The sequence below is a fragment of the Berghia stephanieae genome, chromosome 10, assembly GCF_034508935.2.
Source record: "Berghia stephanieae isolate SIO BIC M18660-M18661 chromosome 10, UCSD_Bste_1.3, whole genome shotgun sequence".
Classification (NCBI taxonomy): domain Eukaryota; kingdom Metazoa; phylum Mollusca; class Gastropoda; order Nudibranchia; family Aeolidiidae; genus Berghia; species Berghia stephanieae.
Genome location: NC_088369.1, coordinates 31,606,657 through 31,620,221, shown reverse-complemented (window position 1 = coordinate 31,620,221; position 13,565 = coordinate 31,606,657). Strand labels below are relative to the sequence as shown.

General features: G+C 35.9%; 1 protein-coding gene across 2 annotated transcripts in view; it reads left to right on the top strand.

Moving 5' to 3' along the window:
* Positions 1 to 12,977, top strand: part of LOC144980973 (uncharacterized) — a 133,066-nt gene extending 120,089 nt beyond the window's left edge. For both annotated transcript variants that reach the window (XM_078929000.1, XM_078929001.1), the window contains exons 3-6: positions 2,557 to 2,711; positions 6,548 to 6,662; positions 7,294 to 7,396; positions 9,323 to 12,977. In XM_078929000.1, coding sequence (XP_078785126.1) covers positions 2,557 to 2,711; positions 6,548 to 6,662; positions 7,294 to 7,396; positions 9,323 to 11,100 — 2,151 coding nt within the window. In that variant the 3' untranslated portion in view covers positions 11,101 to 12,977. The remainder of the gene's footprint in view (positions 1 to 2,556; positions 2,712 to 6,547; positions 6,663 to 7,293; positions 7,397 to 9,322) is intronic.
* Positions 12,978 to 13,565: the final 588 nt, after the last annotated feature.

The following is a 13,565-nucleotide window of genomic DNA, read 5'->3' as shown; positions in this document are numbered from 1 at the left end:
AGGTATTCCTTTTACACATGCGTACGGTGAGAGAATATGAGTAAAAAAAACTTTTGGAATGACTCAACTATGCCCCGCTGGGAGCAGGACTCGAACTTAGGACTTCCGATCCGAAGGCGAGTATCATACCACAAAACCAATATAGCCAGATGCTCACATTAAAGTCGAGGCGAAGAGTAATGTGAGTAGGTTGGGTTTTTTTTTTATCACGGACAATGTCGAGGCCTACGTTTTGCAATCATCTTCAACCTTCCGTGCAATGACCACACTAATCATTGCGTTGCCTTCTTACGGGATGAGACACCTTTCAACTCGGTACGGACACCAAAAACTAAAGGGCACATTCCAAGCAAAACGCGTAAACCGTCTTGATACTAAAGTTTCCATTCTATGCCCTTGAATGTCATGTCACCTTAAAGGTCATCAAATGATTTCCTTTTCATCCCATTTCGCTCGTAACAGGTTTAAGTAGATTCGGAAGAAAATAATTAACACTAAAATAATATGATAAGAATCATGGTCAAGTATGTTCTTCGCTGGATAAAGTTAACTCTTCAAACTGAAAAAGAACATTTTCTTTCAAATTTTCGTCTCAAATAATACATTAACAAAAATCTCACTCAATCCTTGAGATTTTTGCTACTTTTCAAAATTGGAAAAATTTATTTTAAATGAGCATGTAGTACATATATAGTTTTGTTCAACTATCATTAGCACGCAGAAACTAGAAAATAGCATTAGCTTTGATACTACGCCTATAATTACTCGTAGTTTCAGAAAAATGTAATAAATAGTCATGGGGTAAAAGAAACCCGGGTAAACTACGGATATAGTTGGTGTTAGGGTTGAGTGAGTTAATATGAAGATAATTGAAAAAAAAAAAAAAAGAATTAACTAAAAGATTTAGTTTTCAACACTTAATTTCTCAGTTTTAATAATCCAAAAACCCGAGGGCAAGTCAACAAAACGACGTGCACATATTTGCAGGTCTGATTAAAAATTAACGCAATTGTGGGCTTGTAATGGACAATTTTGTGTGTTGGTATGAGAGTATTTTCATGACAACAATGAGCCCATTATAAGTTGGGTTATCAGATCTGCAAAGAAGTACAACGCACCAAAACAAAAAAGAGCTGAAAAAGCTTATCAAAGTATTGTTAACAGTGCCGTACAAAGTATTACACTTATCTATTAGTCATGTTGAGATCCTTCCTCTGCTACTTCTTTGGGGTGAATCTCTGGGATTTTTTGTTGTTACTGTTGTTGTTGGGTGGGGGGGGGGGGTGCAGAGGGGTGGTCATTTGTCATTTTCAAATTCAGAGAAACTGATGAGGCCAAATCATTTAATTTCTTTAATTCTTTGAATCACTGGTTATTGATTTTTGTGTGTGTCGAAATGTTTTGAAAATGACCTTTTATTAATATGATTTTCATCCACTGGCGATTCTCGTGCAATCGAAGCCATTGGGCGAGATGAATAAATTGGATAAGTGCGAAAGTAAATGTCATGAATACAAAATGAACTTTATGCGATTCCTTCCGACATGCTTGCCAACCAATACCAACGACCTTTCATATCATCATATATCTTGCCACAAATGAGTAAACATTGCATTGCCTTATACAATGTCCACGTACTGAGAGACATTATATAATTGATGCTATGCGTTTAGGTAAAATATTTTGAGCATCCGCCATTTGAAATAATACACCAACACCCGAAACTATGTGTTACCTTGAACGTTTCTCGTCTGATTGGTATAGATAGTTCGAATTTGACGTCACTCATGTCTTTGTTATTGTTTTTTTTTTTTGCCATCCGCGTTTTTTAGTAAGTCTCACTAAACCGTATTAACCTGACTATAAACGTTCATTGTTACACACAGTTTTGTGTGTTGGTCCGTTTTACTTTCAGATGGCAATGTTGTGAGCTTCTTAGCCAAGTCCATACTATCTATAAGTTAGTGAGAACTTATAATTAAAATGTCTGTCTAAAAAAAATAACAGAAGCTGAGTCGCGTCAATTTCATTCCCTGCGTTAAAAAAGTGTGATTAAAGCTCAAAAACTAAAGGGCCACCGGACATGGTTGGCAGGCATGTTTTGAAGTTGGCTATGATTTTATTTCATTGAATAGTAATAGACAGTCAGTTAGATAACCACGCGTCTCGGACAATCGTCATAATGTAAATAATGGCAGTGATTGGTGGACACAGCAAACTGCACAGGTTTTACTATCGATCGTTTGTGTTTAAGTAAAATACCCACTGTTCTGCCGCTTGATCAATAGAACTAACACCGAAAACTATGTGTAAACTTAAACGTTCATAATATAATCGAGAAAATTGTGTGATAACTAGCTACCCATGTGGCAGTATAAAAACAATGACAATGATCAGAGAGAGATGTCGATTTCATTCACGTTACTGTTTATAAACAACCAACTATGTTTGTCCGAGCACGTGTGAGGATGTGTCACAAATTTCTTTTTTTTTATTGGTCAAAAAATCTACTGGTTAATTAACACGTATACCTTTGTTTCCCAAAATTTCCAACAGGACCTCCCAGTATGTCAGTCAACGAACAGTGTGTGTTCGTTCGTCCGACCTCAAAGTCAAACGGGAATGACCCCAGTGTGTGCGTGCAAGAACAATGTTCAGTGTGGACTAAAACCAGAGGATAACAACGCTGTTCGGATCGGGGACAACGAATGGTAGGTTGAAATTAATAGACACCTAGATAACCACGCCTCTCGGACAGTCGTTATAATATAAACAATGGCAGTGATTGAAAAACATAGCGAATTACACAGGTTTTACTATCGATGATATGTGTTTAAGTTAAATACTAAATACCTACTGTTCTAGTGCTTGATCAATAGAACCAAAACAGAAAACGGGTGATGACTAGCTAGTCACTCATCTGTTGGTATAAAAACAATAACAACGATCAGAGAGAGGTTGATTTCATTCACATTATTGTTTAGAAGCGACGAAATATATTTGTCCGAGCACGTGTGAAAGTGTGTCGCAAATTCCATCTTTTGATTGGTCGAAAATCTACTGGTTAAATCTCCAAGTACTATACCGTAATTGACGATCTCTTTTATTTAGGCACCCAGACCTGTTGTCAAACGGGGAAAGGCGTGCTGTTAACAAATACCATATTCAATTGCTCATTATTAAGCTAAAATAACACTCACTCTTCAAATATCTGTCTCTGCCGATAGTTTTGGTACTCATTTACACCTATGTCGAATAAGAAAAGGTATATTATTATAGTCACTTTGCTTTACTCAGCTACTTTCTCGAACATATAAACCATTCCGTCACTGACCTCGCTAAAATAGCTTCATTTTTATCATTTTACCAAGCAAGCAGTAACTGCGATGCAACTCGATTTATGAGGCCTGAAAGTTTAATTAATGATAAGACACTCGGTTTATGACAGCAGGTCAAGAGTTCGAGACCTGTTGTGGATGGCGTAACTAAAACTTTTCTCTCTTTTAGTCTTTGGAGATGGCTCTCACTCACATTTTCTTACCATACTCAGATGTAAAATGAGCATTAGCCGGTTACAAAGTTTTTACAGTCACATAGAAATTATCATTTTTTTCTAATAAGTGTCTTGTCTCATTCCACATGTTCAGAAGTGCTGTTGGTTTGGGATTCTTTATAAGCTTTCCGAGAACATTTAGTGGATATTGCGTTATATAAAAATGACCGTTATTCTTCTCTTTCGGAAAACCATTTTGTAGTCTCCCCCCCCCATCTCTCTCTCTCTCTCTCTCTCTCTCTCTCTCTCTCTCTCTCTCTCTCTCTCTCTCTCCGACTATATCCGTAGTTCACCCGGCTTACTTTTACCCCATGTCTATTTATTACATTTTTCTGAGACGTAGTATCAAAGGTAATGTTTTTAGTTTTTACATGTTTATGGTAGTTGAATAAAACTATCTATGAACATGCCCATTTTTAATACATTTTTTCCAATTTTGAAAAGTAGCAGAAATCTCTAGGATCGAGTGAGTTAAAACCTTGCGCTCGTTTTGTTTTCAAGATATCGACTTGTGGTTTGTACCATCAATTAGATAAATGATTTTTCTTTAATATAATTTAAAATTAATACGTTCTACCTTTCCCTTTACGCTCGCAATTTTGCATTTTTTGAGGTGTATAATTTTTTTTTCTGATGGTGGCCCTACTTTCGACACCTACGTCACGAGTTCTATACATGCACTGGCATATCCTAACTTGGGTAAAAGGTCCACTGGTTTTTTTTCTCTCATTCTTATTTCAATATATTATTTTTACCTTTGTACTTAAGTATGTATTACTTCTTCTTCTTCTTCTTCTTCTTCTTCTTCTTCTTCTTCTTCTTCTTCTTCTTCTTCTTCTTCTTCTTCTTCTTCTTCTTCTTCTTCTTCTTCTTCTTCTTCTTCTTCTTCTTCTTCTTCTTCTTCTTTTCTTCTTCTTCTTCTTCTTCTTCTTCTTCTTCTTCTTCTTCTTCTTCTTCTTCGTTCTTCTTCTTCTTCTTCTTCTTCTTCTTCTTCTTCTTCTTCTTCTTCTTCTTCTTCTTCTTCTTCTTCTTCTTCTTCTTCTCTCCATCTATATATCTACCTATCTATCCATCTCTCTATCTCAGTCTCTCTCTCTCTCTCTCTCTCTCTCTCTCTCTCTCTAATTCACACACACAGACCCACACCCACAATACCCACTCACACAACAACAACAACAACAACAACAACAACAAAGGGTTTGCAATTCGATACATTACATTAATGTGTGTCGTTTTTGATTGGAGAAGTGTTGGGTTGACAAAGTCAGTCTGGCAACCAAAGAGTTCATCCATTGACACAATTGATCGCATTTTCTAAAAATGATTTGAACTTTGAATAACATAACGGGATGAGAGGTTAACGCAAGCTTGATCATAAAAATAGTTTTATATACTATCTCAAAATAGAAATAGCAGGGCTATTGTATTTCGCTTGAAGTAGCTCTTTGATAGTGAAAGCCAAAAGGAAATTTTATGTTAACTTGATAATACACTTCCTTGCAAAGAACCCTGGCACGTTTTGACCTTTGCTGCGTTTCACTTCCTTCCGTTCTGACATTTGTAACCTTAGTCCTTTTTCATGTCAGAATTTAGGATGCCTTCCATTCCCTTCACTTGTATTTACCATCACAGATAGGCTGATGGGATTATTCCTTTTCTCATTAAAAAAAATCCCAAAAAACGTGAGCATTTATATAGCTCAATATCCACTAAATGTGCTCAAAGCGCTTTAGAAGGGGTCCCCTGCTAATAGTAACGCTTAAATGTAGGACAAGGCATGACGCTTGTTAGGCGATATTACATTTTTTTCTCAACAGAGACAAAGTTGTTAACGGCCAGGTACTCATTTTACACCTGAGTACGATGAGAGAAGTATGTGAGTAGAGAACCTTTTCCAATTACTCAACTATGCGCTGCTCACAGCGGGACTCGACCCCTGGACCTTCCTGTCCGAATGCGATTGTCATACCAATAGACCAAAGAGCCGCACGCTATCTAAGTTATATTATTTAAGAGAATCTTGCATCTAAATGCAATTATTTAATTAGGTTTAAGATTTCAAACAGTTTCAGCCAATAGATTTAAATCAGATATTAATAGTAAGGCCATCCTGTCATGTCAGCCCGGATATGACGTATTAACGCACTCTAGAGACATAATCATCATACGTCACAATATAATTTGATCTTTCTGTTTCATTCGTTCTTTATTATTTTTAATATTAACTTCGTATTTTCATCAATTAGTTCATGACAATATATAAATCTGTGCTAATATAATGATGAATGGTGTGTAACATTATGATAATTTCCTTTCAGGATCGCTATCTTATCTATACTATGGTATCATGTTCATAGTGGATTTCTAATACTGTTTTAAAAGTCACCAGATACATAGAGCGGGAGCTTCTAAATGGTGAAATGGATAGTGGTGAAGTTTTCACTTGCTATTCTCTAAAAAGAACCCAAGAGTATCGTATAGTTTGTTTTTTTTTTTTCTAGTTAATCAATCTAGTGAAGAACCCTCAACATTTACGGAGAAATATTATAGGCTATATGGAACAGGCACTCATCCATTTTAAGTATTATACTTCTGTATTGTGGAAATTATCATATATATCGAGTCGAATCTTGTTTAGCCATCACCGATCAAAATCGATCCGTAATTAAGTCTCTGGGTGCGCGCAAATGAAAGTGGCGACAGGGCGGCCAGGTGGCGATTCCAAACGTTAAATGACCTATCATTATGGGTACCATCTTCGTGCCCTAACAGATTTTATAATAATCATTTGAATAAACGAATAACAGAATTATCCTTATTTTAAGAGGTTTGCAAGAAACTCCTATGTCAATTTCTTTAAAATTGTTTTATGATTTTGCGATTTGCCAATATTTCTGTGCTCTTTGGCAAATTTTTATCATGGGCTATAAGGAAATATCATAGTTTGCTTTTAAACATTAATAACATGAGTGCCACTCTGTATATTCTTACCAGGTACGGCGTGTGCCGCAACACCAACCAGATCCCAATATGTCGGACCGATCAAATTGTCTTTGTGACTAATGTCTCGTTAGTGGATGACGTCACGCTAAGAAACCATGACATGCAGGTAAGTATTAAAACATTTTAATGACAAAAAAACAAAGGGATAAGTAAACGAGACACATCTATATGAACTCCGAAAAAAAATATAGACAAAGACTTTATCTTTTAAAATTAATACAGACGATTTCAGACAATAAGTAACATTACATTTTCATTGAAATATTACCATTTTCATGTGTCAACGCCTTAATTTATACATTATCTAAACACATACACGCACACATACAAGCACGCACACACTCACAAATATATATGTATATATATATATATATATATATATATATGTGTGTGTGTGTGTGTGTGTTTGTGTGTGTGTGTGTGTTTGTTTGTTAATTCGTGTAGTGGAGATGGCCTGAGATATGGGAATAGGGAGGGGAGGGGGGGGGGGGGGGGGGGGGGGGGGAGGGGGGGGGGGGAGGGATCAAGTATCGGAAATGAAAAATTAATTGATTTCCACAATACATACTTGTATATAATATGAATGGTATTAAAATTTTCATGTTGCAAATCAATAAAATGAACAATTCTATTCGTCTCTTTTCATCATATTGTGATGCAGCGCATGGGAAAACGAAGACCATTTTTAAAGATCTGTGAATGATTTCATTGATTTCCTTTTCTTCTATCTTCAACAGGTTCTATGTTTGTGTCACAACGGAAAGCATCTCCTGGACAACCGAATGGAAGTGATTAGAAACCTGGATACAAGGGAACGACTTATTTTGATTTATTGCGACGGTGAGAACAGACGATAAATAGAATGAAGCTGACGTCACTCGGGTCTTTGTTATTGTTCTTTTATGCCATCCGCGTTTATGAGTAATTCTCATTAAACTGTAATTAACCAGACTATAAACGTTTAGTTAAACATATTTTTGTGTGTTGGTCCGTTATACTTCCGGTTGCCAATGTTGTGAGATTCTTAGCCTAAGGATTTTTTCAGTTTCTTTTTGAGATGTTTCTCCTCCAAATGGAGACTTACCTTATTCATTATTCAACTTTGATCTGAGATAAGAAGCTGTGATTAAACAGCATAAAATGAGCTCATTACAGCTCTGTGAGCCATTGATTTATTACTAGTACCCTCCACCATTGCCCAGTTGGCAATCAGTAATCACTCGCTTCACATGAGATCGACCCCGTCTGCAGTTGAGATTTTTTTTTCTGACCCCCTGTCCACCAAGCATTGATTGTGTAGCTGATCTGGCGGAAAGCACATTGTTATAATTTAGGGCCCTATCAAAAGGATAGCAAACATTTGTTATTGTCCGTTTCAAACGATAGCAGCCGGGATAAACTCCGTCTCCATGGGCCTATGGACTCTGAAGGACTACTGCTATCCACCAGTCAACATTTCTTGATTTCTTATGATCATATCTTATAATATGTATTAGAAAGGTACGTTTATAAATTAAAAAAAAAACGAATATTTGGAATCTAAAAATCCAATGTCCTTGGGCAGGCTGTTCCAAACTTTGCCAAAATGAGGTTCGTTTTAATCGATCGATATTTGAAATACGAGCTTTCTGGCCAAAATCATCTAAATTTAAATATGTATTTTTTTTCAGAGTCACGGGCCTAATATAGTTTTAACTTTTAATATGCTCATCTGACATATAAGCTACGTACTTGCTATACATGAATTTCAGAATGATTTTTTTTCTTCTTCTAATTTGGTATTCACGGATTGAATTTCAGTTTTGTCAAGACTGTGATGGTAGTCGTCATAGTTGTTGCCATGTAAAACGTGACCCATCACCGCAAACCGGTATAATGTCGGTGCAGTTTTAAATTCTAAAAATGGAATCCATTGTCAAAACTTTGAGACTTGGGTTACGTTTTTATATTTTATTGAGAAGTACGAATATAGTTATATTGAAACAATTTAGAGTTTCACTTTTTTCTGGTCTTTCCAAATTCACATCAATTTTTTTTTTTTTTTTTTGCATCTGGTTTAAATCGATATAATACTTTTATGAAGCAACAGGTCACTTGTTGTGTCTTCTATCCCCAGTTTGTCTGTTTTTCGAGTTGCTTTCCGTCTTTGTCTGAGAATGGGATTACTTAGTTTTGTCATAGCTCTAGCCAGAGTCCTTGACTGAGAGGAAAACAGTCAAATGTATAGCTATAGTTTTGGGAGATGATAGTTTTACCTTGTAAATCATCTATCTGTTATGTAGTGTGTTACATTTTTTAAATTTTAATATATAATGGTTTGTAAACATCTGAGTGTATTCCTCATACTGGGATCAAGCGCCTGCTTCTGGATGAGGCTTTTAGGTGATTTCAAATTAAGAACACTGATAGTGTGCACTTGGAATCTACATCTGTTTCCTATTTGAACCATTTTACTATCCCGTGTTTTTCCTTTTCGCTGGCGCTGAAATAGCCTAATTGTGTCGCAAGCGCCGTAAAAACCCTTAAAAACCAAAAAAAAAAAAAAAAAAAAAAAATCCAACTTTTTGGACACAAAGAGTGCTGGATATTGAGACACATGAATCTAAATTAGTTTTATAAATTCCTAATAACTTACGAAGTTGTCTCAATTGATAGCAATAACAATTAGCTATGAGAAACCGTATCAATTAGCTAAAGAAAAAAAAGTAGCAGCACTAAGAACTTGATTGTATTATTTTAACAAGTTCTACTCTTTACTCCGACCAGATGAACAAGTTGACAATGAAGAGGAATCCACAGCTGATGTCGATGATAATGATGATAGTGATGACAAACAATTACAATACAGAAACAGCAGAATTAGCAAACGAAGCACAGGTATCAGCGCATTCTACAAAAGGAAAAGCGGTGATCCGAAAGACAAGGAAAACGGTCAACTCTCAGAAACAGGAGAGACAACTCCACCTAGCGACTTGGACAATGATATTACAATTGATTATGTCCCTTTAACTATCGACGAATTCAAACTCTTAGAATCTCAGATCGGCAAACGGGGAATGTCTAATCTTCTAGCTTTTTACAAACGTGCACCATTTTACAAGCGATCGGACGAGAACTCTCCTAAAAGAAGTTTCCAACCAGGATCCGTCAGTTCCTTCTATAAACGCGACTTCGACAATGGCCTATCATCCTTTTACAAAAGAGGCGTTTCCGGCATTAGTTCTTTTTACAAAAGAGCCCCATTCTACAAAAGAGCTCCATTTTACAAGAGAGCCCCTTTTTACAAGCGTGCAGTAAATGGAATTCAGTCGTTCTACAAAAGAGCGCCGTTTTATAAAAGAGCACCGTTCTATAAAAGGGCACCATTTTATAAACGGGCCCCTTTCTACAAAAGAGCACCGTTTTACAAGCGTGGGATATCGAATATACAGTCTTTCTACAAAAGGTCACCAAGCGGCTTACAATCCTTCTACAAAAGATCGCCTTCTGCATTCAGCTCGTTTTACAAGAAATCGGCCGATAACGCGCATGCCATTGATGAGCGTTCAACATTCAGAGATCTTCAATCTTTTTATAAAAGAGGTTTTCAACCAGTTAGTTCCTTCTACAAACGTGGCATGCCCAGCAGCCTGTCGTCGTTTTACAAACGAGGACTTGCAGGAATCAGTTCTTTTTACAAACGAGACCCCAGTGATCAAGAGCCAGCGCAGTCGCGTCTAGAAAACGAAGATGACGCTTCAAATGATAAACGGAGTTTTAGAGGAATAAGTTCGTTTTACAAGCGAGATTACCATGACCTCGACGAAAAAGACTCTTCATTTAACAACGGGGACGAGAAAGAAATACTTGACAATCTGCTGGAGAAACGAAAGACAAAAATAAGCTCGTTTTACAAAAGAGACCAGGTTGACGAAATGAAAAGACAAATAAGTTCCTTCTATAAAAAACGTGGTTTTAACTCAAACTTAAGCTCCTTCTACAAAAAGCGGGATTACGGATCTGGGCTCTCCCGTTTCTATAAGAGGAATTCAGAAAACGGTCCTTCATATGAACAAAACAGTAAACCCCACATCCGCCGGAAGCGAAGTCTTGCGTCATACGGGAATGTCAGTGCCTTTTACAAAAGGGAAAATCTTGGGGATACTCTAAGCACAACTGATGACAATCTTCTAGATTTATATAAGAAATCATTTGATGGCCCAAGTAGCTTCTATAAAAGATCGTTTGGCAATGATGGCCTCTCCTCTTTCTACAAAAGAAATGGTCCTGGACAATTGTCAAGCTTTTACAAAAGATCTCCAGGAAATATAATGAGCTTCTACAAAAGATCTCCGGATGGTCTAAGCAGCTTTTATAAAAGATCATATCCTTCAAATCTCAGCAGTTTCTACAAAAGGTTTTCGGGTAATCTAAGCAGATTTTATAAAAGATCGTATCCACAATTCGACATTCAGAGTTTCTACAAAAGATGGGCAGGAAACAGCAACGGAGTTAGCAGTTTTTACAAGAGATCTCCTAACAGTATAAGTAGTTTTTACAAATAAAGTGTCAGTGACAGTAAATTTTGATTGATAACGCTGAAATCACCATAGCGTAATGCTGGTTGTCCAAATGATGTTAATGTGATCACGACGAAAACCCAGAATCGCTCGAGGATTGGGGTGGTTTTTCAAAGATTATCCAAAGTACACGAGCAGTTAAGCATCTATTTGACCATGTGTTGCTGAGTGCCACCGGATTGATTGTAGAATTGTATTGGGCCTACTACCGTAAACCCAGAAATCAGCTGACGTGTAATCAGGGTGGTCGATCGTTTTGGGTTTCCGTCGTGATCGCAGTGTCTTTTAATTGTGACCTACCTTGTCAGCCTGGTATTATATCTAAATAAACTGATAGTCGAAAATTTAGTTTCATGTCCAATAAGGAAATTGGAGCTTTTTGTGTTAAAGAAAGCAAAACTCACTCGCCTTTGTAATGGCATTTATTTTAACCCAAGTCCTTTAAATTAAATATAAAACTGAATTCTAAGCTTCATGGTTAACCAGATATAATACCGTGTTGACACGATTGGTCGCATTTATTAACCGTTCTTTCTGAAGATAATAACAAACTTGCTGACACATTTTTAAGTGACTCATGAGATTTGATGACAGTTGTTGTAACGAAGAAAGCCATGATTATTGAATAGCGTTTGTTTTCCTCCTTACAACAGAGATAGAAGAGGATTAATGGAACTTAGGATCTAAGAACTTTTTCCTGAAAGTAACTTTGGCAAGATTGATTTTTAAAGATCGTTCGACGAGTAATTTAAGATTTTTAAAAGATGAGCTTCCCGAAGTTATAGTCTGAAAATGTCACGCCATGCTCTCTAGTATTCTGTCGTAATCTGGAACAAACACGTATTTAAAATTTTGGCCAGAAAACTCGTCCTTCAAATATCGTTCGATTCAAATGACCTTCATTTTCCCAATTACTCTTTTTTTTAGTTTTGGACAAGATGAGGGTCATTTCAATGGATCAATAATTGATGGATGAGCTTTCTGCCAACAATTTAAACAAGTGGGTTTTTTTTTTTTAGAATACGGTGGTATTGGTCAACATTGGTTTGCTAATCCATTGTCTGGTGTCTCGGAGCGCAATATAAGTTTTCAGCTTTATATCTTAAATGATTAATGTCCGGCGGAAAAGAGCAGTAAATTGAAGTCTAAATCATTTTCAGTCAATTTTTATTCAGTTTTGTTTTTGTGACTTAAATTTGCAATAGGTATATTTTGAAACCAGAACCCGTTTTAGATCATTTTAGTGTGTGCTGCAATGCTTGTTGAGATCCAAAGATTTTGGAAATGCAATATGTAAACTATGTCATTGAATAACATACAAATGAGCAAATGTGTTGTTAACAAATGTCAATTTTCCCACATTAAAAGGTCCTTTTCAACGGAAAATAAAATTTAAACTCTTTTTTTTGATACAATTCTGTCAGGTCCAAGGTCCACAGCTCGAATCACCAAACCAAAAGTGTGTGTAAAAATATAAACACAAATCACTACCGTTCTGGAACCTTTTTGTGACAATCTAGAAGAAGAAGAAGAATATAACTCTCTAAAATTCTTTGTTTATCATTTACTCATTTAAATCGAAAAAGTAATGAAAATTGTCAGTCATTTCTTACCATGGCTTACTTCCAGTTGACCTGATTTCCTATATACCCCCAAAAAATCCGCTCATGCAGGAAAATATTACGAAGATTCATTACCGTTTAATGACGTATTTTAAAGAACAATAAGAGTCGATTAGCTAAACCTAAAATACAATATAAAGCTTCGGGCCCATCCGGTTATAAAACCGTTTTCAGACGATCAGTCATAAATACATTTTATCAGTGTGCGGTAGGTGGCTTACATAAAGATATTGTTACAAATTGATAAATAATAAGCAAAATAATTTAATATAACAGCTTCAAAAAATCACAAAATAGGAAACATGGAACGTGTCGGGCTCAAAACCCTTCTTCAGCCAGCAACAAAAAAACAATTAAAAAATAGATGCATTACGTAAAACCCAGATTATTATTATTATTATTATCATTATTATTATTATTATTATTATTATTATTATTATTATTATTATTATTATTATTATTATTATTATTATTATCATCATCATCATCATCATCATTATCAATTATAATTACCAGATCTAATAAAGGTAAGCAAATTTGGGCACACGTGATGTATTTTATTTGACCAGAAGTAAGTAAATACCAAGATTAGTCTAAAATAAGTAAGGATAAAGACGACTCTCTGTCACACAATGACAAAACGTTGTACGTTTTACATTTACTGCCGATATCAGCCGATTAAAATGAGACAAAAATTCCAAAACTCGACATGTCTGGAAAAAAAAACAACACGTATAGTGGTTAAAAATGTGGTCTGAAAATTTCAAATATCTACACTCAAACCTAGGAGCTCGCGAGCTCATTTAAATCGAACGATATTTGTGAAGG